This window comes from Spea bombifrons, chromosome 3 (genome assembly GCF_027358695.1).
Source record: "Spea bombifrons isolate aSpeBom1 chromosome 3, aSpeBom1.2.pri, whole genome shotgun sequence".
NCBI lineage: Eukaryota > Metazoa > Chordata > Amphibia > Anura > Pelobatidae > Spea > Spea bombifrons.
Window position 1 is genome coordinate 54,268,159 of NC_071089.1, and position 27,832 is coordinate 54,295,990.

Below are 27,832 nucleotides of genomic sequence, written 5' to 3' on the forward strand. Positions count from 1 at the left end.
CCCAATAACCATAACTGCCCCTAAATTAACCCACACCTCCCCTAACTTTCAGTAGCCCAAATATTAATTTTATACTTACAGTTAGATAAGTGTCACAGCCATGTGGTTCTGGCCTTCAGGGAGAAGGAAGGGGCGGGGCCAGTTGTCACAGTGATTATAGGGAGGGACTGGTAAGTAGGAGCTGCTGCTGTGAGTCACTCAAACGGATTACATAATGAGGGGTATTTTCTGAGCGTTTGCTCTGAAAAAACCCTCATTTTATAATCGATAATAATCGATTCAACTAATCGATAATGAAATTCGTTGGCAACGAATTTCATTATCGATTATTATCGATTTTATCGATTAGTTGTTGCAGCCCTAGAAATAAGTGACTGAAAACTTAAAATTAGTCACAGAAAATAATCTGTCTAAACTGTATACTCAATGACGTATTGTCTTTCTAAAAATCACTGAATAATCAAGCATTAACAATGGAAAGTTGAGTCATTGGCAAATAAACTATTAACAAACAAGAAGTTTTACTGGATAAATGCATTGCAATATGGGTCGGAGAAAAAGCTTTATAAAATATTTACCATATTAAGCAACAAGTATCTTCAAGAAATGATATTCTGTATAAAAAGTGTTTCTGGTACAAAGTTTGAAAAGTGGTCTTAGCCACCTTTGGTATGTTCTTGCTGATTGGACCATACCATTAGCATACCGAGAGCTCTCACTCTTATGAGCAGATGCTCTACATAGAAGCAAGAGCTAGCCCCAGAGAGCCTTTAGTGGGAAAGAATATGGTGGACAGTTAGCAGAACGTGGGCAGGAAGATGATGTGATTATATGAAACCCCAATATGTTATGTATTACATTTTAATGTATAATGGAATGTGGTTTTGTGGAAGAGACTAAAAAATAACTGAAACGTAACAAAAAGAATAAGACGCCTAGACATGTTTATTGCATGTCTGCCTCTCTAGGCTTGATCCTACTACTTATTCCTGTGGCCGCGCTCTGCAACTCTAAGCGCTGGCATATGATGTCATATCCCGGTACGCTACATGTGTGATACGGAGTAAGGTCGCTGTGGAGACTGTTCTGGTTACGAGGGAGAGTGCTGATCTCCCCAAACATCCCATGGCGAAGTGGCCCTGGGGAAACTGGTCTGCATTTTGCGGCACAGGGGCTACCTCCCCCTAGACCTGCTGGCCTAGGCCTACTCAGCCTAGGTGAGAATGCACCACTGAAGACGTCAATGGATTTGATGGTTTTGTAAAAAAAAAAACAAATTCTGGCATTGGTCTGAAAATAAATTGAAATAATCTCCTGTTTTTCATAAACAGTTTACATCTGATGGAGCCTCTGGAAATGCAGCTGCAGATCTAGCTTTTTTTGACTCGCTCTCTTCAATAACATCTAACAATGCAAATGCCATAACCAACAACAGTGAACCGGTACGTGAAAGTCACTTTAAGTTTTGGTAATTATACTTTGTGCATGTGTCTATATAAACTCGTCTGCTTTAAAAGTATAAGAATACAATACACTGATTTCCCCTTTTGATGAATTGATACGTGCGTTTGCTTTTTTTTTTTTTTGGAAGAATTTAATAAAACTTTTGTCTTAATTTTTCTCCTCCTTCTTTACATCTACTTAGACATCTAAAGCAAAGTTTTGGATGTTATAGCTATGTTTGTTATTTATTTAATACTGGCTAGTATAAATATTTGATTTACCCAATATATTTGATTGGCATTCCCTGTCACCATTTGTATGTTGTACTTCGCTGAGTGCTGCTGCAAGCACAACCAGACAAAATACGTATATAAAATGCAGAATATTTTATCATTCATTTATTAGTGATTTTCTATATATACAAATGTGTCGATACTGTGGACCACTGTGTGCAGATCACAGAAACTCTACTTTAACTACACTACTGTTTAAAAGTTTGGAGTCACTTATCTGTTTTCACGGAAAACAAGGACATTTCTAGCTGTGCTAACATAAAGGATTTTCTAATGACCTCTAATGTCTCTTAAACTTGGATTAGCTAACACAACATGCCATTGGAACACACAGTAATGGTTGCTGATAAAGGGCCTCTGTACGCCTGTGAAGATATTGCATTAAAAGTCACCCGTTTCCCGCTACAAGTATCATGAACAATGTCTACACTGTATTTCTAATTCATTTCATGTTATTTTAATGGACAAATTTTGTCTTTCTTTCAAAAACAAGGACATTTCTATGTGACCCCGAGCAGTAGTGTTTATCATTAAAGCATATCTACATTATTTCAGGTAACATGCTTCACTGATGCATGTTTACATCAGTCTTTTCCACTTTTTTAAAATGAAGAGTAAAACGTCATTTAGTAGGTTTGGGGGCCATCAAAAGACGTTTTCCTTATTTTCTACTTAATTTTTATAACATGCCAAAATGTGAGTTTCCTAATGAGTTGTGTTTTCAACAAAGCAGCATGTAATGGAAAGAGTAACGAAGCATAGGTTCTGACGTTTTAGCATAATGTTATTGATCCTGCCGTTTACAGGCTTGTCAAACCATTGAGCAGTCAACTGTGATTGTGTATTTAATCTCTGAAAACCAAATGTGCAGATTTCACAGCCATTACAGCAAGCCCTGTACACAATAGCTACTACAGGTACTTTGCTGTAGTAGGCAATATAGGTGAACAAATCTCACAGGGAATCCATGAAATGTTAAGTAACTAGACATAATATACATTACTTTTTTACAAGAACCATCTAATGCTTTACTGTTGTTAACCTCTAAATCACTAGTGGGACTAGCCGAAACTAGACATGGTCTGCCTACTACACTCCTAATATATAAAATCAAACACCATTTAAAGGTGCAGTCTCTTTCTCAAAACATTTTGACCAATGACAAAAGCATATTAAGGTACTTGGTAGGCAATATGCGTTTTTATACCAGCAAAACAAAATGAGAAATGCCTACTGAAGATGCTGTAGCTCCAGAGTTCTGACATGCCACCCCTCCATGATTCTGGACAGTTTTGTCTGCTAGAAGCAAAGGAAGGTCATTGTACGGATGAACTTTGGGGATCTCACTAAACCCACCTTGACATCTCACTTAAGCCGGCTGGCGGTGAATATTTGTGCATGAGTACAGCTGAACAGGAGATACTTATTATGGAATATATTTTATGGAAGGCAAATAACTGATTGGTGGGGAAACTCAGCAATCCTTCTATGCCTTTGCATGCCGAAATGGAAAAAGAAGACAGTTATCATATGCATTAAAGTGCATATGATGGTGGAGTGTGTCTCTAAGGAGAACTTAAATGATTTATAATAATTGATTGTCTCTCTTAATGATATCTTCTGTCCAAGCTACACCCAGGAGTGATTTATTTATCTGTGGTGCTGCCCTAGGCCCGACCTAAGGCAGTACCCCCAGTCGCCTTAGCATCCACAGTCAGCTTCTCAAGTACAATAAATACAATTTAATGGAGTCTATGGAGACTTTGCTGAGCTGGGACATCCTCCATAGCTGAAATAGAGCTGTTGGGGAAATCAATGATCTGTCATGTAAATGGCTAAATGTGCGGCAGGACATCAGGCTGCTTGATAAACCAAGGGTCATACCCAGGGGCCTGCCCCCCCCATGCTTGCCACCGTAGCCGTTGGCCTAGGTTGGGATACATCACTGATGCCCAGAGTACTGTTCTGTTGAATGATATCATGTCTTAGTGACATTTTGTTTTACTTTTCTGAATTGTATCGAACTTCTGCTTTAGTTATTTCCTCACCACTTCCTACTTAAGTATTCTGAAAAGTTAATCTCAGTGCCTATTCCTGTTCTACCTCTGAAACTTCCTTTGTTGGCACTCACATTTCTTTGCATTCCATTATTATCTTTATTTTTGCTGACAGTATCTAAATATGCCTTTCCTCCTTTGTTTCTTGCATCTTCAATTGCAGTCTATCTTGCTTTCATTCTCTTTCAAAATTTCTGTTGTTACTACTGTGAAGCACTTCTAATCACTCCTGCTGCTACAGTACACTGAACCAAATAAATAACCTGTCCTAGAGCTTGTTAGGTGATCTTACCTGGTTTATTCCTTCTAATATTAAATATAAACTGTGTTAAAGAAAAACTATGCATTCTCTCTCAGAGGCACATACAGTTCTCCTGCAAAGAATACAGCACTGCAAACATTGTTTTTTTCCCAATACAAAAGGTCGGCAAAGCACTTGTCTTTGGATTATGTAAACTGTGATCATCTGAATATTTTATAACTGTTTAGTACAAAGTTCTGGAAGCACCTTCTGAATCTGGATTTTAGATCAGTACAAGCTAGTAATACACAAATGTTTGAGAGACACTTAATAATGAATCATTTATTTTATTTATACTGATGGTTGGTGCGCCCCCATTTTTTCCTGTAAATAAAATATACGGTATCTCACAAAAGTGAGTACACCCCTCACATTTTTGTAAATATTTTATTATATCTTTTCATGTGACAACACTGAAGAAGTGACACTCTGCTACAATGTAAAGTAGTGAGTGTACAGCCTGTATAACAGTGTACATTTGCTGTCACCTCAAGATAACTCAACACACAGCCATTAATGTCTAAACCTTGGCAACTAAAGTGAGTACACCCCTAAGTGTCCAAATTGGGCCCAAAGTTTCAATATTGTGTGGCCACCAATATTTTCCAGCACTGCCTTTACCCTCTTGGGCATGGAGTTCACCAGAGCTTCACAGTCCTCTTCCACTCCTCCATGACGACATCACGGGACTGGTGGATGTTAGAGACCTTGCCCTCCCCCACCTTCCGTTTGAGGATGTCCCACAGATGCTCAATAGGGTTTAGGTTTTAGTCGGCAGTACTCATGCAGGCCCAGACCATGACACTCCCACCACCATGCTTGACTGTAGGCAAGACACACTTGTCTTTGTACTCCTCACCTGGTTGCCGCCACACACGCTTGACACCATCTGAACCAAATACGTTTATCTTGGTCTCATCGGACCACAGGACATGGTTTCAGCAATCCATGTCCTTAGTCTGCTTGTCTTCAGCAAACTGTTTGTGGGCCTTCTTATGCATCATCTTTAGAAGAGGCTTCCTTCTGGGACAACAGCCACGCAGACCAATTTGATGCAGTGTGTGGCGTATGGTCTGAGTACTGACAGGCTGACCCCCCACCCCTTCAACCTCTGCACTAATGCTGGCAGCACTCATATGTCTATTTCCCAAAGACAACCTCTTGATATGACGCTGAGCACGCGCACTCAACTACTTTGGTTAATCATGGCGAGGCCTCTTCTGAGTGGAACCTGTCCTGTGAAAACACCATATGGTCTAGCCCACCGTGCTGCAGCTCAGTTTCAGGGTCTTGGCAATCTTCTAATAGCCTAGACCAGGCCCGGACTGGGACAAAAAATAGGCCCGGGCATTTAAGCCTGAGCAGCCCATATTTATTTATTTATTTATTTATTGTTAAAGCCCACCCTTCATGTACCATCTTTGCATTTAATCATTCACACAAATCATTAACACATTCATTAATGCAGTCTCACAAATCATTCAAGCAATTCATCCACACATGAATTCATTCATTGTCATACGCATTCACACAATTCATCCACACATTTATTCATTCATTCTCATACGCATTCACACTACCCCCTCTCATCATCTTATCTGCCCCTTCTCACTATGTTCCCCCTTTTCACTATGTAACCCCCTTCCCCACTTATCAATATGTACCGCCTCTATCTATCCCCTCTCCCCCTTTCTCACTACCTAACCCCCCTCTGCCCCTTCTCACTGCAGCCCCCTCCCTCACCCTACTTACCTTGTTGCCAGAGCAAGCAGCAACTGCGACCGCGCCTGTGGCAGGGCAGGATTGACTTAGGGGCTGATGGAGCTGCAGCTCCAGGCTAGTACCTTAAAATATGGCCGCATTAAGGCAGAGCCCCTTAAGCCCGCCGCAACTGCAACCGGGTCCGCCACTCTAAGGCAGAGCCGGCCTTAGGTGTTCTGGCGCCCTGTGCGGACTACTCCTCTGGTGCCCCCCATCCCAAAAAAAGAAAGGAATAAAAACTTGTAACAAAACTCCCCTTTCTCACTATCTATCCCCCTGTATCACTATCTACCACCTCTGCCTCTTCTCACTGTTATCATTATATACTGAGGCAGACATTGACGGTGGTACAGCATAATACTTGTCACTATATACTGAGGCAGAAATTGACGGTGGTACAGCATAACACCTACCACTATATACTGAGGCAGACAATGACGGTGGTACAGCATAACACCTATCACTATATACTGAGGCACACATTGACAGTGGTACAGCGTAATCCCTATCACTATACATTGAGCCAGACATTGACAATAGTGCAGCATAACACCAATCACTATATACTACGCCAAACATTGATGTGGTGTAGGCCTACCACTTCATTGTCTGGCTTAGTAGTAGGGATGCACCGAAACGAATTCTGGACTGAAACCGAAAATGCAGCATTTACCTGTCCGAAACCGAATATGACCTCCCCACACCATAAAAAAATCTAACACTTTTATTTAAAGTAAGTAACACACCAAAATAGGACAAAACAATTAAAAAACAATATTATATGTATATATATATGATTGTTAACAGCAATCACATTCCTATCATGCCCAGGCATACCCAGATTCCAGGATGTACTCGCAGACTTGGCATGATAGGAGTATGATTGCCCTATCTACCCCTTCTCACTCCCTTCTGCCCCATCTACCCCTTCTCACTCCCTTCTCCCCTATCTACCCCTTCTCACTCCCTTCTCCCTATCTACCCTCTTTCCCCCGTCTCACGCCCTTTTCCCTATCTACCCCCTCCTAACTATCTACCCTCTCCCTCTTTGAAGTTCACTTACCTTTCAGGAGTCCTGCGGTGGGGGTGCAAGGCCTCTGCCTCCCAGCTCTGCCACTGTATGGAACAGTATAGTGTGATGGGAGTTATGATGTACTTTAGAGCATAATTAGATCATGAAAAAGACATTGGAAATGGTACAGCATAACACCCATCACTCTCACATATATACCAATCCACACATATATACCAATCCACACACATACCAATCCACACGTATACCAATCCACACCTATACCAATCCACACGTATGCCAATCCACACGTATGCCAATCCACACGTATGCCAATCCACACGTATGCCAATCCACACGTATACCAATCCACACGTATACCAATTCACACATATATACCAATCCACACATATATACCAATCCACACACATACACCAATCCACACACATACCAATCCACACGTATACCAATCCACACGTATGCCAATCCACACGTATACCAATCCACACGTATACCAATCCACACGTATACCAATCCACACATATATACCAATCCACACATATATACCAATCCACACATATATACCAATCCACACATATATACTAATCCACTCTCACTGAATATTTTCCTACCTTTCCTCTTTTCTCCTTACAGCTCCTTTTCCTCCTCTTCGCTCCTCTTCTTCAGTTCTTCTCTGTCTTCTTCCGGTTCAGAGGGCAACAGCTGCTGTGCGCCGGGGTTTGTTGTCAGATCCCGGCGCACAGCAGCTGTTGCCGTGCAGATCACAAGGGAGCGGTATCGGAGGTCTTTAACAGACCTCCGGCTCCCTTGAGTGATTTTAAGCCGGGTTGAACCCGGCTTAAAATCACTCAAGGGAACCGGAGGTCTGCTAAAGACCCCCGATACCGCTCCCTTGCGAACCTGCTCCTCCAGCGGCGGACATTACTGTCCGTCTCTGGAGGGGTGCCGGGTGCCGCAAGTTGGCACCCCCGGATGAGCGGTTTAAATTAAAACATCGGGGTTTTTTTTCAACTTTATTTAACATCCTCCATGTTAAATAAAGTTAAAAAAACTTTATTTAACATGGAGGATGTTACATAAAGTAAAAAAAAAACCCGATGTTTTAATTTATACCCTGTGCGGCCGCAGACCCGTAAGGCCGGCCTTGGTGGGGACTTCCCGGCCCCTTAGAGTGGCGGACCCGGTAGGTAGGGTAGGGGCCTGGAGCTGCAGCTCCATCAGCCCCTAAGTCAATGCGGCCCTGCCGTGGCCCGGCCCACCGGGCAAATGCCCGGTGTGCCCGATGGCCAGTCCGGGCCTGGCCTAGACCATCTTTATGTAGAGCAACAATTCTTTTTTTCAGATCCTCAGAGAGTTCTTTGCCATGTTGAACTTCTAGTGACCAGTATGAGAGAGTGTGAGAGCGATAACACCAAATTCAACACACCTTCTCCCCATTCACACACTAACGAGTCACATGACACCGGGGAGGGGAAATGGCTAATTGGGCCCAGTTTAGACATTTCCGCTTAGGGGTGTATTCACTTTTGTTGCCAAGATGTAGACATTAATGGCTGTGTGTTGAGTTATATTTGAGGGGACAGAAAATTTACACTGTTATACAAGATTTACACTCATTACTTTACATTGTAGCAGAGTGTCACTTCTTCAGTGAAAAGATGAAAATATATAATAAAATGTTTACAAAAATGTGAGGGGTGTTCTCACTTTTGTGAGATACTGTACATATATACACTTTACATATGTTGTGTGTGTGCGTATCTGTATATACATATAGATAGATATATGTGTTGGAGTATCTTACTGGGGTTTGCCTGATAATACTCCCCTTTTCGTAGTAAATAGACTCCTTGGTGCTTGTCAAATGCCACAACTTGAGAGTTCTGGAGTAGTCTGCCATCCTGTGGTAAGACAACCTTTCACAGCAAAATTGGTGTCCTTTTCTGAATCTTACTCATTGAAAGCTTTTTACTAGAAATTTGCCTTTAGGGATTTTGTCCTTGATGCGTCAAAGTGCAGCTTTTTCAATAAGACTCTTGTGTGAGTGTGTAATGTGGAAAGTAGAAAATTTTACTTTTTAATGTAATGTATATTTATTATATAATCGAATGTATTATCATTACTGTTAAATACTGATTCAAGTTGCAAAAAAAGTGTATTACTTGTTATGGACAAAACATGTCAATTCTTAAAGGTATGTTTGACACAGAAGCACAGAAAATGTTAAAATATATTTCCATTTTCTTTTTCTATAAAAGCGGAATGCATACAAAAATTATTTAGAACTTTGTTGAGAGAATGTAGAATATTTTGGAACTGGAATGTATCCACAATGTAAATATTATATGTTTTTATCCTTAAAGGAATGGCAATGTTATGCAGCCCGGTGGAAAAAAATATGCTTTGAATTCAAACCTATTATTTTGGTTATGTTGAGTCTTAGAGTGATTTGTGGACACTGAATGGGATCTTTACTAAGTGGTTAGTTACTGAGAGATTCCTCTCGTTTTGTGATCTGCATTGAAATATGTTGAGGGAATCTAGAATGCAAAATTACCATGTTTATAAGTGGATCACAGTATTATGCAATCTGATGATTATAGGACAAGGATGGTTAAATTATAGTAGCCAAAGCTATGTTTTGGCAAATGCTTTTTGGTGATTTATTGTTTTGCGTGGTGTTGGCCTGATCATAGTTTTAGGTGTTTCTCTTTGTTATTCTTCTATCATTCCTTCCTGCTTTGGTGCCCTGCTTTTTTCCAATGTGTGATGCGTACCCCGGAGTTCCATATGCAATATAAGAACATGTGTTTAAACTGTAACAAACTTCTGTAAATAAACCACCTGACACTGATCAACTATTTTCTTGATTCAGGCAAACAATGCAAATGATCCATGGTCAAGCTGGAATGCACCCAAACCTCCCACGACAGAAAGTGCAAGCGACCCTTGGGGTACAAGTCAAAAAAATGCCACATCGAATAATTGGGAGCCCTCTACATTTGGACACCCACAGGCCTACCAAGGACCAGGTGAGACCCAGAAGACTGTTCAAAGGACTTTATTATGGTTAATTTGAGGGAGGCACTGTCTTTTGAAGAACAAACACTGTAAAATGTTATGTAAAATACATTGTCTCCCTTTTTTGGGACACTGTAAAAAGAACAGTAAATGGGAGGTGTTACATAGAGCTACAAAATAATCTCAAAGTATAATTGAATTCATTAGCTACATGGATATTAAACACAAGGTTTTATGATTCCTTCTTACATCTTAAACTTCTGTAAACAATTTCTATACAAAAGTTATTATTTATAATGTACCAGATAAATGCTTTAGCCAGGAGAAAACAAAATCTAACTTTTTTTTTTTCTTGAAAACATCTCATTAATATATTTTAAAATTTGCGTAGTCTTGCACAAATAAGAGAAGACTGGTTTATCTAAAATTGCTTTGTTTCAGTAACTACGTTTAACATTTTATCTATACAAATAAAGAGTGAATAGGGTTTGTGCTTCCTATCACTTTTTCTGCACCTTATATATTTATATGAAACATTATGGGCCATGAACATGTGCACGTATGACTATAAATTTACATGTAAATTCTAATCTAATAATTATCCTGGATGTTTTTTGTTTTTTTTCTTTCCAGCTGTGGATGATGATGACTGGGATGATGACTGGGATGACCAAAAGTCCTCTCCTCCTGGTTACCTTGGTGAGGGACATGAGGCAGGGGGAGGAGCTCAGCGTGGACCTGGGAGACAAACATCCATGAAGATACCCCTCAACAAGTAACACCATCTCTGTACTTATTTGCTATGTTGTTTAGGAGTTCAACCACTGTTGCCCAAATAGAGACCTACTGGCCACACGCAGACGTCTGCTTTGATTTTATAAGGACGTTACACTGCTAAATCCTATAGGAATTTGTTACATTACTATTTTACATGAAAAACTGTGATCTACGTAATATAACAATACGTGGGCACACCTATCACACAAATAGACGTTTTGAAGGCAGGTTTACTGTGATTAGAAAATGATTCATAACAAAAAAGGATAACTGTCCCTGACAGCTCCGCTAAAGAAGAATGCATGTCACAGTACTCGAGTATGAGTACTGTAATACGCAATTTACCAAAAAGAAAATAGCAGTTTCCAGAGGTAGAAGCTGCAGCTGCCCTAGTCCTCCAAGATCCAAGGATTCTTGCCACTGTGGCAGCAAAACACTTAGTTTGAATAGCATTCACCGAGCCAGTGCTGGAGCTAGATAGCAGTAGATATATCACATGCATGGAAGATAGCTGGGGGTAGGGAGAGGGGTAAATTCAAATGGAGGGATTCTGCATAATCCCCCATGCATTTGCAAAAGGGGCACAATGAAAGGGAAAACGTGTATGTAGTGGCTGGAGTGTCTCTTTAAGTTAATGCGTAGCCCATCAAAAATGTAAATTTTTTAACACAAGGTTTGTTAGAGGTTACTTTTGTTATCTCTATATATGTTCTAAAATGTCTTGATGACATAAACATAATTAGCAGTAGTAATATGTGTCACAAGAATATTTCATTTCCAGAACCATGTAATGCATTTAGTATTTTTTTTAAACAAACTGATTAGGGATTTTCCTAATGTTTACAATCATTTTTAATATTTCAGTAGCTGTAACATCATCCAACAAAACAGCCTGACATCAAAATCATTCATGACAATTTATAATCATATATATATATATATATATAACAATACAAAAATTTTGATTACTCTTTTCGTATATAATATACTCACAAATTATATGATTTTTATTACAGAAGTATCTGTTTATTACTTTAAATGTTTATTTTTCCAATAGATTTCCAGGATTTGCAAAATCCGGGGTTGATCAATATCTCATGGCGAAACAGCTAGGAAAACCCAAAGAGAAAATTCCAATAATTGTAAGTTGTTTGCTTTTTCCTGAGTTCTTTTCTCATGTTTCTTTGGAAATAGTTTATTGCACCTTTAATTGTTATGTTACTATACTTATATCTGAGGCAGGAACCATGGGTCAGGATGAAGCTGTGGACCTGTCAATAATAAAATGTACATTGGTCATCTTTGGCATCAATAGAAGCATATGAATTTATACAACACCATTATTATTTTTCAATGAAATTCCACGTGGTCTAGTTGGATCAGTGTTCTTAAACCCACCTATTCCTTAGAATTGTATTGGGATAGGGTAGGCAGCCCTTCAGGGATAGGTGGTTTGTGCTTCTTAATCTCATAAAGACACTTTGGTTTTAAGTTTAATGTAATGTTAGTAACATTAGAATTCTTATTTCATCCTGTTCTTCCAACATAAAGTGTGCTTGTGTCTCTGTGGGGAGTATCACAAGCTTGACTGTTGAGGTCCCTGGTGTAGTACAAAGCCCAACCAAGTGGCCCAGTAATAAAGTGTCCCAAATAACATTAAGCAAAATAAATATACATTTATACCAAAATGGACATGTCTGAGACATACACGCAATGGTACTTTTTGATTCCTTACCTATGGTTACATGGGCTTACTCGTTTGTCTGAGCCTGTTGAGCCAGTGTCTTTAGAGCACACTGCAGACATGATGTGGCAGATTTTATTCTCAGTGGGCAATGTCCATCTGTGTTCTTCACACGATGCAAAATGGATTCAGTCATGTTCAAAACCTTCTTGTTTGCTCTGGGGAAATTATATGGCATCACAGTTAGCACATACATAATGCAAACTGTTTAGGCCATGGCCAAAATGAGATAGAAATCAAAGAATCTTATCAGGCAATTGCACTCACTCGTGTCTCTTCTGTCTTTTATGTTAAGTAACATATGCACAAAAGGTACATAATACATTTTCCTTTACCTTTTGGGATGTCTAGAGAAGTATGGCACTTCACTAGAATGAAAACTCACGTATATCTCCGTGTAACTTCTATCAAACTCATTGTCGTTGTATTATATGTTTAAAAAAAAAAAAAAAAATCTTACCTTCCTAAGCACCTACGCAATGCCATTATTCTGTCAAACTGATAATTGCAAGCCAGACAAGAGACTTCACTTTAAAACTCAATTACTTCAAGTCTCCTTTATATAACACTAGGTAAAATAATTGTTTTTGTGCTTATAAAAACAGACAAAAAAAATATTTAAAAAAAATAAGGGACAGTCTAATTTCCTTGTCACCCCTACTATAGAAGAATGCATGTTAAAGGACTCTGTGTGTACTTTAATATGCATTCTTTCAATATGGGGGAAAACAACACTTATCTGACACAGAAGTTTCAGTCCTGCTGTAAAAGCTGCCCTCTTCCTCCGTGATCCTATGTTTGTTGCCAACAACAGGCTTCTTAAATCTATCAATCAGTGTCAGAAAGGAGCAAAACACATTTCCGTCAGGGCATTTAGATGACGGATGTGAAAAGGGACAAACGCGGAATCTCCCCATGCATTGGCTAAATGCATTAAAGTGCCTGTGATCGGTGGAGTGCCTGTTTAAGATGCAAAAATCTTGTCTGTTCTACACTGTTCACTTGCCGCTTGATAATGCCATAATACATTTCCATTATGGATCGCAGATTGGAGATTATGGCCCGATGTGGGTTTACCCAACCAACACCTTTGACTGCATTGTAGCCGATCCTCGTAAAGGCACCAAAATGTATGGGCTGAAGAGCTATATTGAGTACCAGCTAACAACAACAGTAAGTAAAATGAACATTCTACAGCAATGGCATTATGTAAATAATGTATACTACCTGAATTGGTCCACATATACAATGCCAACTTGTGTTTCCTCTGAATGACCAGTCATTTGGTTTACTCTTGTCATCTGTTGCCTGTGAACACCTGTACAGATTTTGTCATCATTACATTTGTTAATTAAAGCCACGTATAGCCTGTTTTTTTATTTTTTATTTATTAACTAGCATCATTGTTTTGGAGGTAGCTAGTTACTTAGAAATGAGGAATCTATACCCCCCCCCCTCCTCATATCCTTTTGTTCATTCATAGCCTATAGCGGTTATTATTATTCTGTATTCAGTTTCCTTTCTACGTATTTTATTTTCAGTTTTGATTCCCCAAATAAATATTTTAAGCTTTCCGTATTCAGTACTGAACAGTAACTTTGTACAAGTTGTTTAAGTAAGCACAATATGGATACCTATATATTAAGCAGTCATATTTTAAATAATTGAAGCCTTTGTGTCCTATTCATAATGGCTTTTTTAGTTAGATATTCAGTACAGTGGTCAAGTACGTAATGTAATGGTGAAAGTGTTACTAACGCACATTACACCTCACCTAGCACGTTTCATCCTAGCACTCTTGTTAACTCTCGGCAAACTCCATGGAGCCATACCTGTGAAAACCCTGTTATGAAACAATTTGTGTTATTTTATCTCCCAGGCCTTTCCTTTTTTAATCGTATGTCCCTCTTCCTTCATTGCCATTTTCTTTATAAACCTTTTGCCCTTTTCTCTCTTTTCAGAAGCTTTTTCCTGAGTATCCTGTCAGCCATTTCCTCCCATTAGCACCCCCCTTCAGTTATCACTCGGAGTGTTTTCTATTTCCTAGCTTCGTTACCCTACCGTCATTGTAAAAATCATGCTACTTTTTCCATAATCATTTGACTGGTCCTTCATTTGGTCATTATGTGTTTTCTATTGTGTAGTTTACCTTTGTTTAAGAACTACTAGAGGGTTGTGTACTCTAGCTCAAGGATGGACGTGTCCAAGGATCCAGGCAGTTAGTTAGCTAGTGACTAACCGTTTGTTGTTTTACATTGATCCACATGTATGTATCCCAGCTTGATTCCTAAATGCTATATTACCATGCATGGGTCTTGCAATGAAGCACAAGGAGGAAGAATTTAAAAAAAAATCCAATAGTGTCCCCATCCAGCGCTTCTCTTATATCCTTATTTAGCCTTATTTATCTTACCATATTTTCCTTTCTGTTTTCCAGAACACAAACCGTTCAGTAAATCACCGGTACAAACATTTTGACTGGCTGTATGAGCGTCTACTAGTGAAATTTGGGTTAGCCATACCCATCCCCTCTCTTCCAGACAAGCAAGTTACAGGTAATTAAATACAATTTTAATGCGTATATTTATTTCAGCATATATACGTATGCAGTGGTCAAAACCCATATTATATGTATTCAATCTGTTTCCATAAATAGCAGGGGGGAAAAAACAATAAGATTGCTTAGTATTATAAATGAGCACAGGTGAAGTGCTTAAACAAACGTGGTAAGTGCTGCTGGTTTAGTATAATGTTTAGAATTTCCCATACAAGTTTATACATGGAAAACGTCACCGTCGGTTGTAGATACACACCATCCATAAACATTATGATTTAGCAAATCTTAAACACTCATTTCATGTAAAATGCATGTTGGATTTGCATAGACACCAATGCATTTTACTGCATGTAAATCAGTGCGTGCCTTCTTTGTTTTTTTAGTGTTAGTGAGACTCATGGAAATGCACTGCAGACCAGTACAACACCAGTGCCAGAAGCATACTTAGTTTGCTTCACGGTAGGAGCAAAATGAGACATTGTTCTTATTTTGTAACTTAAGTAACTAAAGTACACCTAAATATATTGCATATCTTTTGAAAAGGAACAGTCATAGGTCTCTCGTTACTTCCCTTTTGTCCTTCCTTTCTAGCCGCTCAGAAGTTTTGCTGGTTATGAATCTATCACATTGTTGTACAGCATTAAAGGTGTACAAAACTCAAAGTCATATAGAAACTCTAACTCAAACTGTCTCTTAGCCTTTAAAATGCATAAAATGCACTGGAATCCATACAAAATGGACCCTAATATGCATTAAAAAACTTTGGTTGACTAGATTGCTCCATCAGAGCTGGCCTGTGAATAATAACAGTGAGACTCCGGTTCCAAATCAGGGCTGTTGTTTAATTCTCAAATACATGCATTTTCAAGAAAGCAATCAATCATACAGTACAGTATATTCAAGTTAACATTTAAATTAGATTGGTAATGTGACTTTTCATCCCATCACAACTATCAAGTTAAGTTAGAGTCTCCACGGTAAGGCTGCAACTAACGATTATTTTCATAATTGATTAGTTGGGCAATTATGCTTGCGATTAATTGGATAAAAGAAAAAGTATTTTTTCCGTTTATTTAAAATAATTTAATGAGGGGACCAGGGAAGTTAATGATGGGAACCGAGGAGCGAATCAGATCAGATCGAAGGGTGGGAGGGAGTTTATTTAAACTGATATAAAAGAGGGTGGTAGTTTGATAACTTTTTTCCGTGGTTCTTGTGCTCATAAGCCCCAGATAGAGCGGAAAGGCTGTTTAGGAAGTGTAGTTTCTGCGTTGTTTAGTGACCCTTAATGCAGCATGTGTGTGGGTATATCTGTGTGTTTTCTACCCACTCACTGCCTGGCACTGAACCCTTTCTTCCTTTTGTGTTAATGCCAGATGTGTCAAACAGGAAGAGTGTTACATTCATAAAAGTACAGATGTGATTACTTCATCACTTATAATATAATAAATTATAAAACTTAGTTTTTCAAACATGGCTTCTCCATTTTGGCTTGATTTTTGTTGGAAAAATCATGACACGGTATAAAATGCCATGTGTTATCTGAGGTTGTATTTACCTAATTTTTAGACCTGCTATGGAACAGATGATTGTTCTTATGTCTTGATGTAAAAAACATAGTATTCAAAGAGGGTGTACTTTCTTTTTCACATGACTGAATATGTAAAAATAGGCTCATATTTCTACCACATGTAGTCCAAACAGTTGCATAGTATGTGTATTGTATTTATTTGCAAAAAATAATGTAAGCAAATAAAAAAGCGTAAAAAGAAAGTACAAAAAAAACAGAAGCATAGGCCCATTGGGCCACTGTTTTGTGATGCCCCCTTCGGCCATTGACTGCCAGTCCTCTCCTACATGTTATGGTTGGTCACATTAGTTTTTGTTAGGTAGGCCATTGATTCTACATGTTTTACTTTTTTTTGCAAATATCAAGCAGTAACTATACATGAAAGCGTGTCCATAATTATCACTAATGAATATTTTAAAAGTTTCTCGATAAATAATTCACAGTACAATTGGCATATAACGCATATCTGAAAAATGTATTTTATAATTAGGCCTCCTTTCATCTTGAGTTGAGATAACTTGTGTGATCTAATTTACAGTTACTAACTGTTTTAACCAGTCTTGCACCTAGTAATATAGGAATGCCTATATAGTAAGTGTCACTGCACTGTAAGGTACACTCCAGCTATCTTATGCACTTTAATGCATATGATAGCTGTGTGGGCTCTTTAAATATTCACTTTGTTAGTTTCCACATCCCCCAGCAAAATAAATACCATGCAGGAAGTCTATTCTGCAAAACACAATTTTGTTCAGACCCATATGCGCATGTGTGGTAAGGCCTCATATTGAGTACTTTCCTGTCACTGATTGGCTGTTTTGCTTTAATTTTAATTTGTGTTATCGTTTTGGAAGAATCCACATTAAAGTACTCACAGATAACATTAAGCATTCTCCTATGGTGGGTGGGTGCTTTAGGGACATTAAACTGTCCCTTTCACTACATGCGCTCATATACAGTATTGGGGTGACCTTTATTTATTTGAAAGTACTAAGCATATGTTACCTGTATATAGTGAAAACTTTTTTTTGGTTGATTTTTATTAAGAGAACAACATGCTTTCCACTGTTTTCAAGTTCACCTTAGGCAAAGTAGTGCATATTTTCTTGAGATAACTAAACAAGCAAAAGTCAGCACATACAGTTATAATGAAATAGGGAAACAATCCCACCTAGTGGTAACTGCTCGTAACTGCAGGTTTTCAAACTCACAGCAATCCCACCTAGTGGTAACTGCGTGTAACTGCAGGTTTTCAAAGTCACAGCAAAAATATTTTAACATTGAACATTATAGTATAGTGATGTATTCAGTATAGTGCTGTAATGTAGTTAAAATTGAATAAAATAGATTTTAGAAAATTCTTTTCCAACAAATATCATCTCTATCTGCAGACCTGGAGGGTGCTACTGTAGGCAGTAAGGATACTTTGGGTGACTTTCCCCTGCTGAAACGCCACATTAAGCTAACCGTTTATGGCAGTGTTATGTCTAACGAAGTCCTTCCTTTGTAGAGATTCATGAGTCAGAGAGTCCCTCAGGGTGACATTGATTGTCCTCCACCAGGCAGTATGTTTGTCTAGTAGACTGGACTAAGATGACAGAACTAGAACAAGTGAAAATGACTGTTGGTATTGTTATACATAAACACTGGACCTTGTATTGAAACTATAAATGTATACTGTAATCAGGACACTTGAAGACCATGAAATACATAAAGTGTTTGCCCCTTTTGAAGTAGTAATACTAAAGTTGACTACCGCATAAAGGTATGTACTGTAACATACTGAGAAAGCAACTTGGAAAATATGTGTTATCGTTTAATTTGTTTAATAGGTGAGAAAGACACAGAAATTTGTTTAATAGGTGAGAAAGACACAGAAACCAACTTTAAAAGTATTTCTGACCTGGGATCTATCATAGGTCCAGATTCTTGGGTGAAAAATAACTTTTGCATCTGCATATTTTCTGATTTTCTGTCATGGAGTTTGTTTTGCTCTACTGCTCTAGGGGAAAGCTAACTAAATGTCCTTGCTTGTGATATACTTATCACCAGTCAGCTCCAGTGTTTAAGCAGCCAGTTGGTGGCAGGTATCATCAGACCACAGAGGAGGAGGGCCGATGCAGAGCTGCAGCTTCTACCTCAATTGAAGAATGCCTATTAAAGTATTGTGAGGGACAGTAAACTCTCTCTTAATCAACAAACACTTAAAGGGACACTACAGCACGTTAATTCATATGATAATTGAGGTCCCTTTAATTTCTTTGTGATGTGGCCCTTCTGCAGGATTCCCATATGCATTTGCCCCAGGTACTTGTCATGCATGTTTGGCCGAGCACGTCTCCCAATCAGTTCCAGTGCTGGCTCAACAAATACAATGGAGGGGGACACCCCCATACCCATGCGCTTCTAATGCTGTGTCAGACATTGATTGTTTAGGGAGCTCCTGAAATAAGTATATTTCATATAGTGGTATAAGTGGTAATTATATGTAAGGCATGAACGTTTTTGTTTCCAAACACCTTTTAAAATGATTTTAAGAAGGCAAAAATGATTCACGTTGCTGGAAGTGTGTCCTTCAAATAAGCCCCTGGTGGCTACTTATGTGACCATGTATAGAAGAAACCCAAAGGGAAATACCAGCATGTTAATCGTTTACTGGAAAGACTAATGTTTACAGGATCCTGTTTATTAGGTTCTTTCTCCATGAAGTGCAGCTGTTTTGTGTTTTTCACTTAGTAATCAGACTACAGACGCATGTTTCTTTTCACAATCCTTGTTAATGCCTTGTGCATAGATGTAAACATTGTTAGTGTGTTTATGTGGCTGTCCTTTGTGATGCAAATTAATCTTTCAGAAGGTAAAATGAGGAAAATGTGAATAAACAGGCTCTGATACTATGCCTTTATATTTTGATGTTTCATGGACTTGAATGTACAGAAAGTATAGGGAGCTTAATTATCTAATTTAGCAGTCTAGTATATTCCAATATAATTAAACCATAGTATACTTAAAGTGGAGCTGTCACCTTCACAGGTTTTACCGTAACTAAATTTGTTTATGAAAACTGCCTATAGCTTGTGCTTTTTGTTTGTTTTTGAGATAGTGGGCAAAGCTGGTTGCCGACAGTACAGGTGTCGGCAGTGTTTATAATGTGGTCGGATCTTCACTGTTGGATCCTCAATGCCAAAGATTGTGCAAAGCTTACTTGTAACATAAAGTTTGCTTAATAATTTTCTTAAGGGTTAAAAAAATACTTTATTGCCACTTTAAGCATATATTCCAACTCATATGAAGCAGGTTTTTGATATATATATAATATATATATATATATATATATATATATATATATATATATAATGTGTGTGTGTGTGTGTGTGTGTGTGTGTGTGTGTGTGTGTGTGTATATATATATCCATGTTCATACAGTGTAAGGATACTTCTTCCAATGCCTTGAAAGTGCAAATATGGTAACCATAATCACTAAGTGCCACATAGGTGGTTATGATTATTTTAGTTGCTGTTCATACACCCGTGAAAAAAATGTGTGTAGTGTCTGTATATAGACTGATTAACGGTTAAACCATTTACATACAGTATATATTGTGTGTGTGTGTGTGCAAACATATAGTCATTTACCCTGGATAGATCTCCTTTCTTTTGTTAATTGTGTGTATACTCTGTATTCTAAAAGACATGTCCTTTCCCTTCCATTGTAGGGCGCTTTGAAGAAGAGTTCATAAAAATGCGAATGGAAAGGCTACAGGGATGGATGACACGAATGTGTCGTCATCCGGTTGTTTCAGAGAGCGATGTTTTCCAGCAGTTCCTTAATTTTCGAGATGAGAAGGTAAAAAAATTGAACCAAAGAATAATATCTAAAGTGATACATTTATAATTATTAGAACCCTACAATTAGAATGATTGTATAATAATTGTATAGTCTATTTCCATCAAGCCTTTGGATTCTGTGTGTAACTTCCATACACCACCCCCACTTTTTGGAGCTGGATATTATTATTTATATAACTTTATTATTTGAAACATGAGTTTTCTCTTTGTTTATACTGTTCTCTTTTCTGTCTCAACTTTTGTAGGAATGGAAAACCGGAAAGAGGAAAGCAGAGAAAGATGAGACAGTTGGCTGTATGATTTTTTCTGCAATTGAACCGGAAGCTCCAGATCTTGACCTAATAGAAGTGTAATGTGTTATTTTTTTTTTCATTACCACATATATTTCTGTTACTTACTGAAGCTTTAAGCAGAGACTAGCAGGGCATAACTTGAAATAGCTGGTATAAACTTTACTTTTACCTGTGAATTTTACCATTTCAAGAAATAGTTCCCAAAGCACTTCAGTATAGTCATGAACAAACTATAAAAAATGATCCTCCCAATATATTTTTTGTTTTCTCTATGAAAATGATGAGGTGCCATTGTAAGACTTACCTGATTGTCTTTCTTTTATATCCTCCTAATCTACTATATTTTTTTTTTACTATTGGTACTTTGTGCTTCTAAGACTTCAGACATTGTGTATGCTACTTTTATTTGTGCTTTCTCCCCCCCAAAAATAATAATCCAATTTCTTTAATTAATTCATCTTGAAAATGATCATATACTATAGACTGATGATCATCTTCTAGACCTTTTGTGGAACATAACAAGAGCAGAGCAAAGTAACAAAGTTAGGTTTTCTGTGGTTATGAATTGAGGCGTTTTCTTAAAACATAAATATCCATTTTTAAGTGAATTAGTTTGATGGTGTTATGGTATGTTGGTATGCATCATTTGAGGATTGTCAGCCATTTTCTATGGTCTGTAAAATTGCCAGTTCCTTGGGTATTACTGGAAGCTTTATGTAGGCCAGAGCTGGTGTGTTGTCTGAAATAGGCCATTTTTAAATCCTTCACAAAGCTCTATTGACTATCCTATAAAAAAGACCTTAAAGTGAAGCTTTTATTTTCCTGACTAACTAAATCTGACCAGCTGTAGGATACTTCAACTGACACACTGTTTCTTCCTAATATGTTTTCCCCATACTAATTAACTTCTTCAATACATTATCTGTAGCAGCCCAGTAGTTTTTGTAATAATCCCCCCACCCAAAAAAAAAACCAAAAAAAACATCTGGTAAAATAAATACATTTTTGCATCAGTTTATCTCCTAATATATCAGTCACACAAACTGAGACTGTGAAAATTATGTGTTTTGGTTCATAGCACACAAGATCAACAATATGTGTTCACTGTTTGTATTTGTGTTTTATTAGTTTGTATTCCTCTACATTTTAGCATTTTTTCCATGCAGGCTGATTTTTTTTTCGTGCTTCTAAATTTGCTCTGCTGTCTCAATCCATAGTTATATCATGGAGTATAGTAATAAAAACCTTTGTGTATTATGAAAACAGATGAGCTTGTGTTGCCTGGTCTCGGTTTCTCACTGTGTATGTTGAATGGCAGATAGCAAAACGCTGTGATTTAATGAATGGCATGTACTTGAATTATGCAGGGAGCAAAAATGCGAGGCAGTCAGTAAATTTACCAGAGCGATGGATGAAGGTGTAAAAGATTTGCTCACCGTGGGTCAGGAGCACTGGAAGCGATGCACAGGACGTAAGTGTTACGTGAGAATGCTAAGGCTACAACCACCATGGCTGCCAAAAAACATGTTTTCTTGTGCAAAAACCTGCTTAAGGCTGGTTATTATTGGCCATTTTCCTAGAAAGTTTGTTTGCTCAGCAGTTGGGTTATTATATATCCTCATGCACTTATTGCATAGGCAACTTATTGCATAGAGCACTTTACTCCTTACAACAGGAGTTGAGTGATGAACCAAGCAATGCCCGTGCAACATACCAGGGCTACAGATTATAAGGAGGGAAAGCGTTATAGAAAACAGTAGCAGTGGATCATTAAGTATTTAAGTGAAAAGCTCAATCACTTTGTTAAGGATAACAGTGTTAATCCATTGGTAAATTGTATTGCACTTTGTGGCAATACCTTTTTATAGGATTGTTTTTAACACACATTTTCATGAGTATTAACCGTCCACCGTAATAATATTTGGGAGCCTGATCCTCTTGAAAGCTCATGCTAAAGCTAAATGTATATAATATAATTCCAATAAAAAAAAAATCTTCGGCCTCTATTTTGACAAATAACCTTGCATGAAAATTCTGCTACAGTAATAATTAGAAATTGACTCACTTCCCAAGGGGTTTATATTTTAATATCCGTATCCCTTTTAATTAATTCTTTGATTGAAAAGGTTACAGCTTGTTTCTTGGCTGCTGGGTTGCTGTGATAGAGGCAAAACTGTTAACCTGTTTATCCACAACTAATCCTTTTGCATTTAATCAATTATTTTTTAAGCATCACTAAATTGTTGTAATTATTCTGTTTAGTATGCAATCATTTTACTAAGAAGCTGCTATTAAGCAAAAAAAAGAAAGTTTCCAGTGTTAGCTGTATATTTGATAAACAGAAGTCTACCATTATTTATATTTCTACAAACCCAGTCCTGAGAACTGTTTATTAAGAGGATTTTTTAGCAGATGGGTAGAAAGTGCAGAGCACAGTTTATGAAGGAAGCTGCATGAATACATTTTAATTTGGTGGGGAAAAGAATGCCCAAAAACATGAAATTCCATTCCATGATGGCGTATACACATGATGTGGCTTGTATCTCAAGCCACAGGTTAACCCACCATTGTAGGCCCAGTTAGTGGATTTCAAGGTGTTTTCCCACCCACATTTTGTCCCATGCATTTTTATTCATACCCACGAGCTGTCAGATACATGAAATATGTTTTTAGGGTATCACTGATTCAGTATTTTAAAGGCTGCCCTAAAACTCCAGTGGCAGATATACTTAAAATCCAACTTGTTCGAAGATTGTCACTTACTGATCGTTTATGTTGTGTAGATGATACCCTGCTCTTTGCACATGAGAAGAAGGGCTAACAAGTTGATTTTTTAAATTTTATTTCAAAAGCATTACCCAAGGAATATCAGAAGATTGGGAAGGCATTACAGAACTTGTCACAGGTTTTCAGCACCAGTGGTTATCAAGGTATTTTTGTGTGTCTCTTAGATCCCTCTTATATGTTAATGTGTCTGCGTACGACTGTGGAAAGACATTGAACGAAAATGCTGTCTCTCTTACAATGACTTTTGGAAGAAATGGTCTCATAGTACTAGCTTAAATGCGATGTAAAGCCTAAAGTCCTAATGCTAAAAATATCCTGAAAAGTTATTTTTAAATGTCAACTAGCCATCACGAGTTTGCTGTTTTCTACAGGTGAAACAGATCTGAACAGTGCAATCACAGAAGCAGGGAAAACATATGAAGCTATAGCGACTCTAGTAGAAGAACAGGTAAAGAAATGCATGGAATGGCATAGAAACAAAAGTCTCAGTGGCAGCAAATTGCTTGAAGTGGTTATAAGAAACCAGACTGAAAGATCACATCAATATAAAATATATAATGCATGCTGGATATGCCAGAGGGATCTGTCACTTTCTCATGTCTTTTACAGTGTAACAAACTAAAACTTTGTACGTGTATAAGTGTGCTGGAAGCTATCCTCCTGTTCTCCAGATTCCATGATTATGATTGCTCTTCTACGTTAAACTTACACACTCACACAAAAACATCCTCACTCATTATACCTAACACCTCACTCATATGACACCTTTACTTTGCCTAGAACTCTTCTCGATAACTGCTCTCACATTATGCAAACAGACGCGATATTAGAGAGGGGTCCTACTATGTGACCTAGCGCATTCTTGCTTTCGCAAGTGGGTCAGTCCAATTGGAATTCTGTACTAACCAGCCTATGTTTAAAGTCACTTAACTCTTCAGTACGACCCGTTCTACTGCCAATGTTTGTCTATGGATTTCCACAGAAAAGGACTCTTTGTAAGATAGTTATGTACTGACGCCTATATATATTGTTGTTTTAATATGTGTGCCTGCGTAGTAAAGCTGACTAACTTATCTCCACTGATAGATATTCTTTCTTTTTATCAGCCAAAGAAAGATCTCCATTTTCTTATGGAAACTAATCATGAATACAAGGGCTTCTTAAGTTGCTTTCCAGACATTATTTCTGCTCACAAGGTAACATATTTGTTGGCATTTTATACCTTAATATAGGTGTATGTGTATGTCCATATGTGTGTGTGTATATATATATATATATATATATATGTGTGTGTGTGTGTGTTACCTATTATGCTATTTACTTTGTATATCTAACAATTATTGACAGAGGCTTTAAAGTGTTCAGCTGCTCTTATTAAGGAATTAAAATCCAAATCCGGTTCTCATCAAGACAAAATAAAGAGAACTTACTCCAAAAGCTAAAGGTCAAGAAAGTATTTGTTCATATCAAAAATCAAGGGTTAGAAAAATAATTACAAATGCATTAAAACTAATAATTGTGTTTAAGCCATTTTCTTGGGGATTTGTCTTTTCCCCCCCGTTGCCCTGTATAATTGCGGCATAGTTTGTGCAAGTATGCATTATTCACACCAAGTCAAGTCAAACATTAATTTATTTTCTTGACACATTGCTTGCACAAATGGCAGTGTGCATATGGTAGTAAATTAATAGGAAAAATACAATTTAAAATAGTTGTTCCTATATTTGATGTTTGAGTAACTGAACTGCTGTATAAGTAAAGCATATATGCTTTGACACAAGTGTGCTCTAGGTTTCGTAAATACTCAGGGAGCTAATTCAGAGATAAGGAATTAATTCCCACTACGCTCGGACAGAATCTGTTGGCTGAGCGTTAGGATGTATTGTCAAAGCAATGCCTTCACCCTGATTGTTTTCTCCGCGAACAGGGAGCAATTGAGAAAGTGAAAGAAAGTGACAAGCTCGTGGCTACAAGTAAAATTACGCAACAGGATAAGTTAAATATGATTAAACGAGTGAGCACTATGTCGTTTGCACTTCAAGGTAAGCATTTGCCTTATTGAGCAGACACTTCTCATTCCAAAACAGTATACAAAACCCAGCCTTCCATGTTCTTCTGGTGATATTTTCTTTATATCCCCACAGCCGAAATGAATCACTTTCACTCCAATCGGATTTACGATTACAATAGCGTAATTCGCCTATACCTTGAGCAGCAGGTCCAGTTTTATGAAGCGGTAAGTTCTCCCCTTAAAAACAGCTATTCTGTTAACATTACTAAGTAGCTTAAACCTTCATCATTTCTTCATCTGCCCTTATCGGTTTATATAAGCATACGGAGTGGCAACATATTTACATTTTTTTTTTGTATTTTTTAATTTAAAAAAATCTCTAAATCGTTTTAGGCTAATAATAATTTTAATAATTAAAAATCTATGCTCACTGGTTTATTTGGTATTGTTGATCAGATATATTTTATGTATATCATATTCTACAATACTGTACATTATTTTACCACTCCAGTGTCTTGATAAAACCTAAATAACTTACAGAAAACTAACCATCAAAGAAATGTCTGTCCTATACATATACCTCTAGTGCTGTCCCAGGCCTTACCTACCATATGCTCCCTCCTTACGCCACCTTCCTCTGTTGAACACGGGCATATGAAATCATATCCTGGTGCTCCACCTTTTAAGGAGGCCTAGTGACAGGCAGATGTGAACTATGGAGACAGTACTGACTTGGCACAGTACTCTAACCGGCCCGTAAATCAGTGGCACCAAAGAGGCTGATCAGGGTCCCTGTTATACCTGCTGTCCTGGACCTGCCTAGTCGGCCTAGGCAAGAATATGACATTTTGTCTATGTAGATGAGTGTACATGGTAGATTTTAACTATGTTTAAGGCAAAAGTGTTCACGGATTGCACTGAACATGTCTACTGGTTGAACATGTTTCTTTTAGGTTCAGTTTTAACATATGCCCTTTCATTTGCTCGCTTACATTTCTAGATTGCTGAAAAGTTGAAGGAGGCCCTCAGCCGATTTCCTGTCATGTAACAAGATTACTCAGCACGGACCGGAAAAGTAACTTGGAAGTGCCTATTTCCGATTGGTGGACATCTTTAAGCCATCAGGACTCTGCACCCAGGAGTGAAAACCTGGATTTGCACTGCTGCATTTATAATGCATCTTTACTCAAATTAGGATGTTTGGTTAAAATAGTTACCTGTCCTTCGATGATGGGATTTTCCAGTGCACTTACATGTTATGGCTTATGAAGTACCTGTTTATTTTGAGTTAAAACAAATGAACTTGCATAAATTTAATGCCTTTTTTGCTTCTCCTGTTCAGTGCCAGAGTTTATGAATATGCTACAGACGAAGGGAAACTCAGAAGATCACCTCACTGATGTTCACCTTGTTGTGATCTTTTGTCTGTAAATGGCTGATGTGCCTATTCATAAGGTTACATCAACACTGTGCTTTGCAATTCTATCTCATAGTCACATTAATTCAAGAAATTGCTAACACTAAAACATGTATCATATAAATATGTATGTGTGTGTATATATACATGTGTGTGTGTATATATATATATATACATACATACATGCATTATCAATGTCTGGTTGCACACCATGAAAAGTTTTCATAAGAACGTTATAGTTACCCAGCTTTGTTACAATTACAATTTTTTCTTTCCCTCTGTCAACTTTAATTATTCTTGGAGGTGCCACTCAGGAAAAAGCAAAAACAGTTTCTTTTTATAATAAACATCAGAAACTGAGCTGTTGGATTATTACTATAGACAACATGTCTTTAAATTGTCTGATAAATATACAAGATGTAAAGAACAGAATTCTATAATGGTGGATTATACCATTTTAATCTAAAAGATATTTGATGTATTCATTCATGGGTATTTATTTGTAAAGACATGAAACACTTCTACCGTAAACATTGCGCGGTTAGTTTTGATCGTGTAAGATGACTAGGGGTGCATGTTTTGAATATTTCAGTAAAGGTAATTGATTTGTGAAATGTACATGACCACAATGTCCCACCACACAGCCTAAATGTAATTAAATGTTCAATGAGAAGAAGAAAAAAAACGCAGGCATATTCACAAGTTCAGTGTATTTTAGTGTCGTAGTTAGAATCTTCAACAAATAATAAATTGACCAATTTTCAACAAAAAATTGTAGTAAACCTTAAATAATAGTTTGATTATTTTCTATAGAGTGATGATTGTGCCAGAGGTAAGGATAATTGTGATTTTAACTCCCTCATCACTGTTCATTATAAAGGAGTTTCTCAGCCAAGAGGGCTGAGCTGGCCATACATA

General features: G+C 37.7%; 1 protein-coding gene across 1 annotated transcript in view; it reads left to right on the forward strand.

Moving 5' to 3' along the window:
* SNX9 (sorting nexin 9) overlaps positions 1-26,829 on the forward strand; it is a 48,383-nt gene extending 21,554 nt beyond the window's left edge. The window contains exons 4-18 of the mRNA XM_053460859.1: positions 1,332-1,442; positions 9,764-9,920; positions 10,543-10,684; positions 11,744-11,828; positions 13,478-13,603; positions 14,868-14,985; positions 20,274-20,404; positions 20,652-20,755; positions 22,067-22,170; positions 23,552-23,629; positions 23,858-23,934; positions 24,593-24,682; positions 25,414-25,528; positions 25,631-25,722; positions 26,498-26,829. Of these exons, the coding sequence (XP_053316834.1) occupies positions 1,332-1,442; positions 9,764-9,920; positions 10,543-10,684; positions 11,744-11,828; positions 13,478-13,603; positions 14,868-14,985; positions 20,274-20,404; positions 20,652-20,755; positions 22,067-22,170; positions 23,552-23,629; positions 23,858-23,934; positions 24,593-24,682; positions 25,414-25,528; positions 25,631-25,722; positions 26,498-26,545 (1,578 nt within the window). The 3' untranslated portion in view covers positions 26,546-26,829. The remainder of the gene's footprint in view (positions 1-1,331; positions 1,443-9,763; positions 9,921-10,542; positions 10,685-11,743; positions 11,829-13,477; positions 13,604-14,867; positions 14,986-20,273; positions 20,405-20,651; positions 20,756-22,066; positions 22,171-23,551; positions 23,630-23,857; positions 23,935-24,592; positions 24,683-25,413; positions 25,529-25,630; positions 25,723-26,497) is intronic.
* The last annotated feature ends 1,003 nt before the right edge of the window (positions 26,830-27,832 follow it).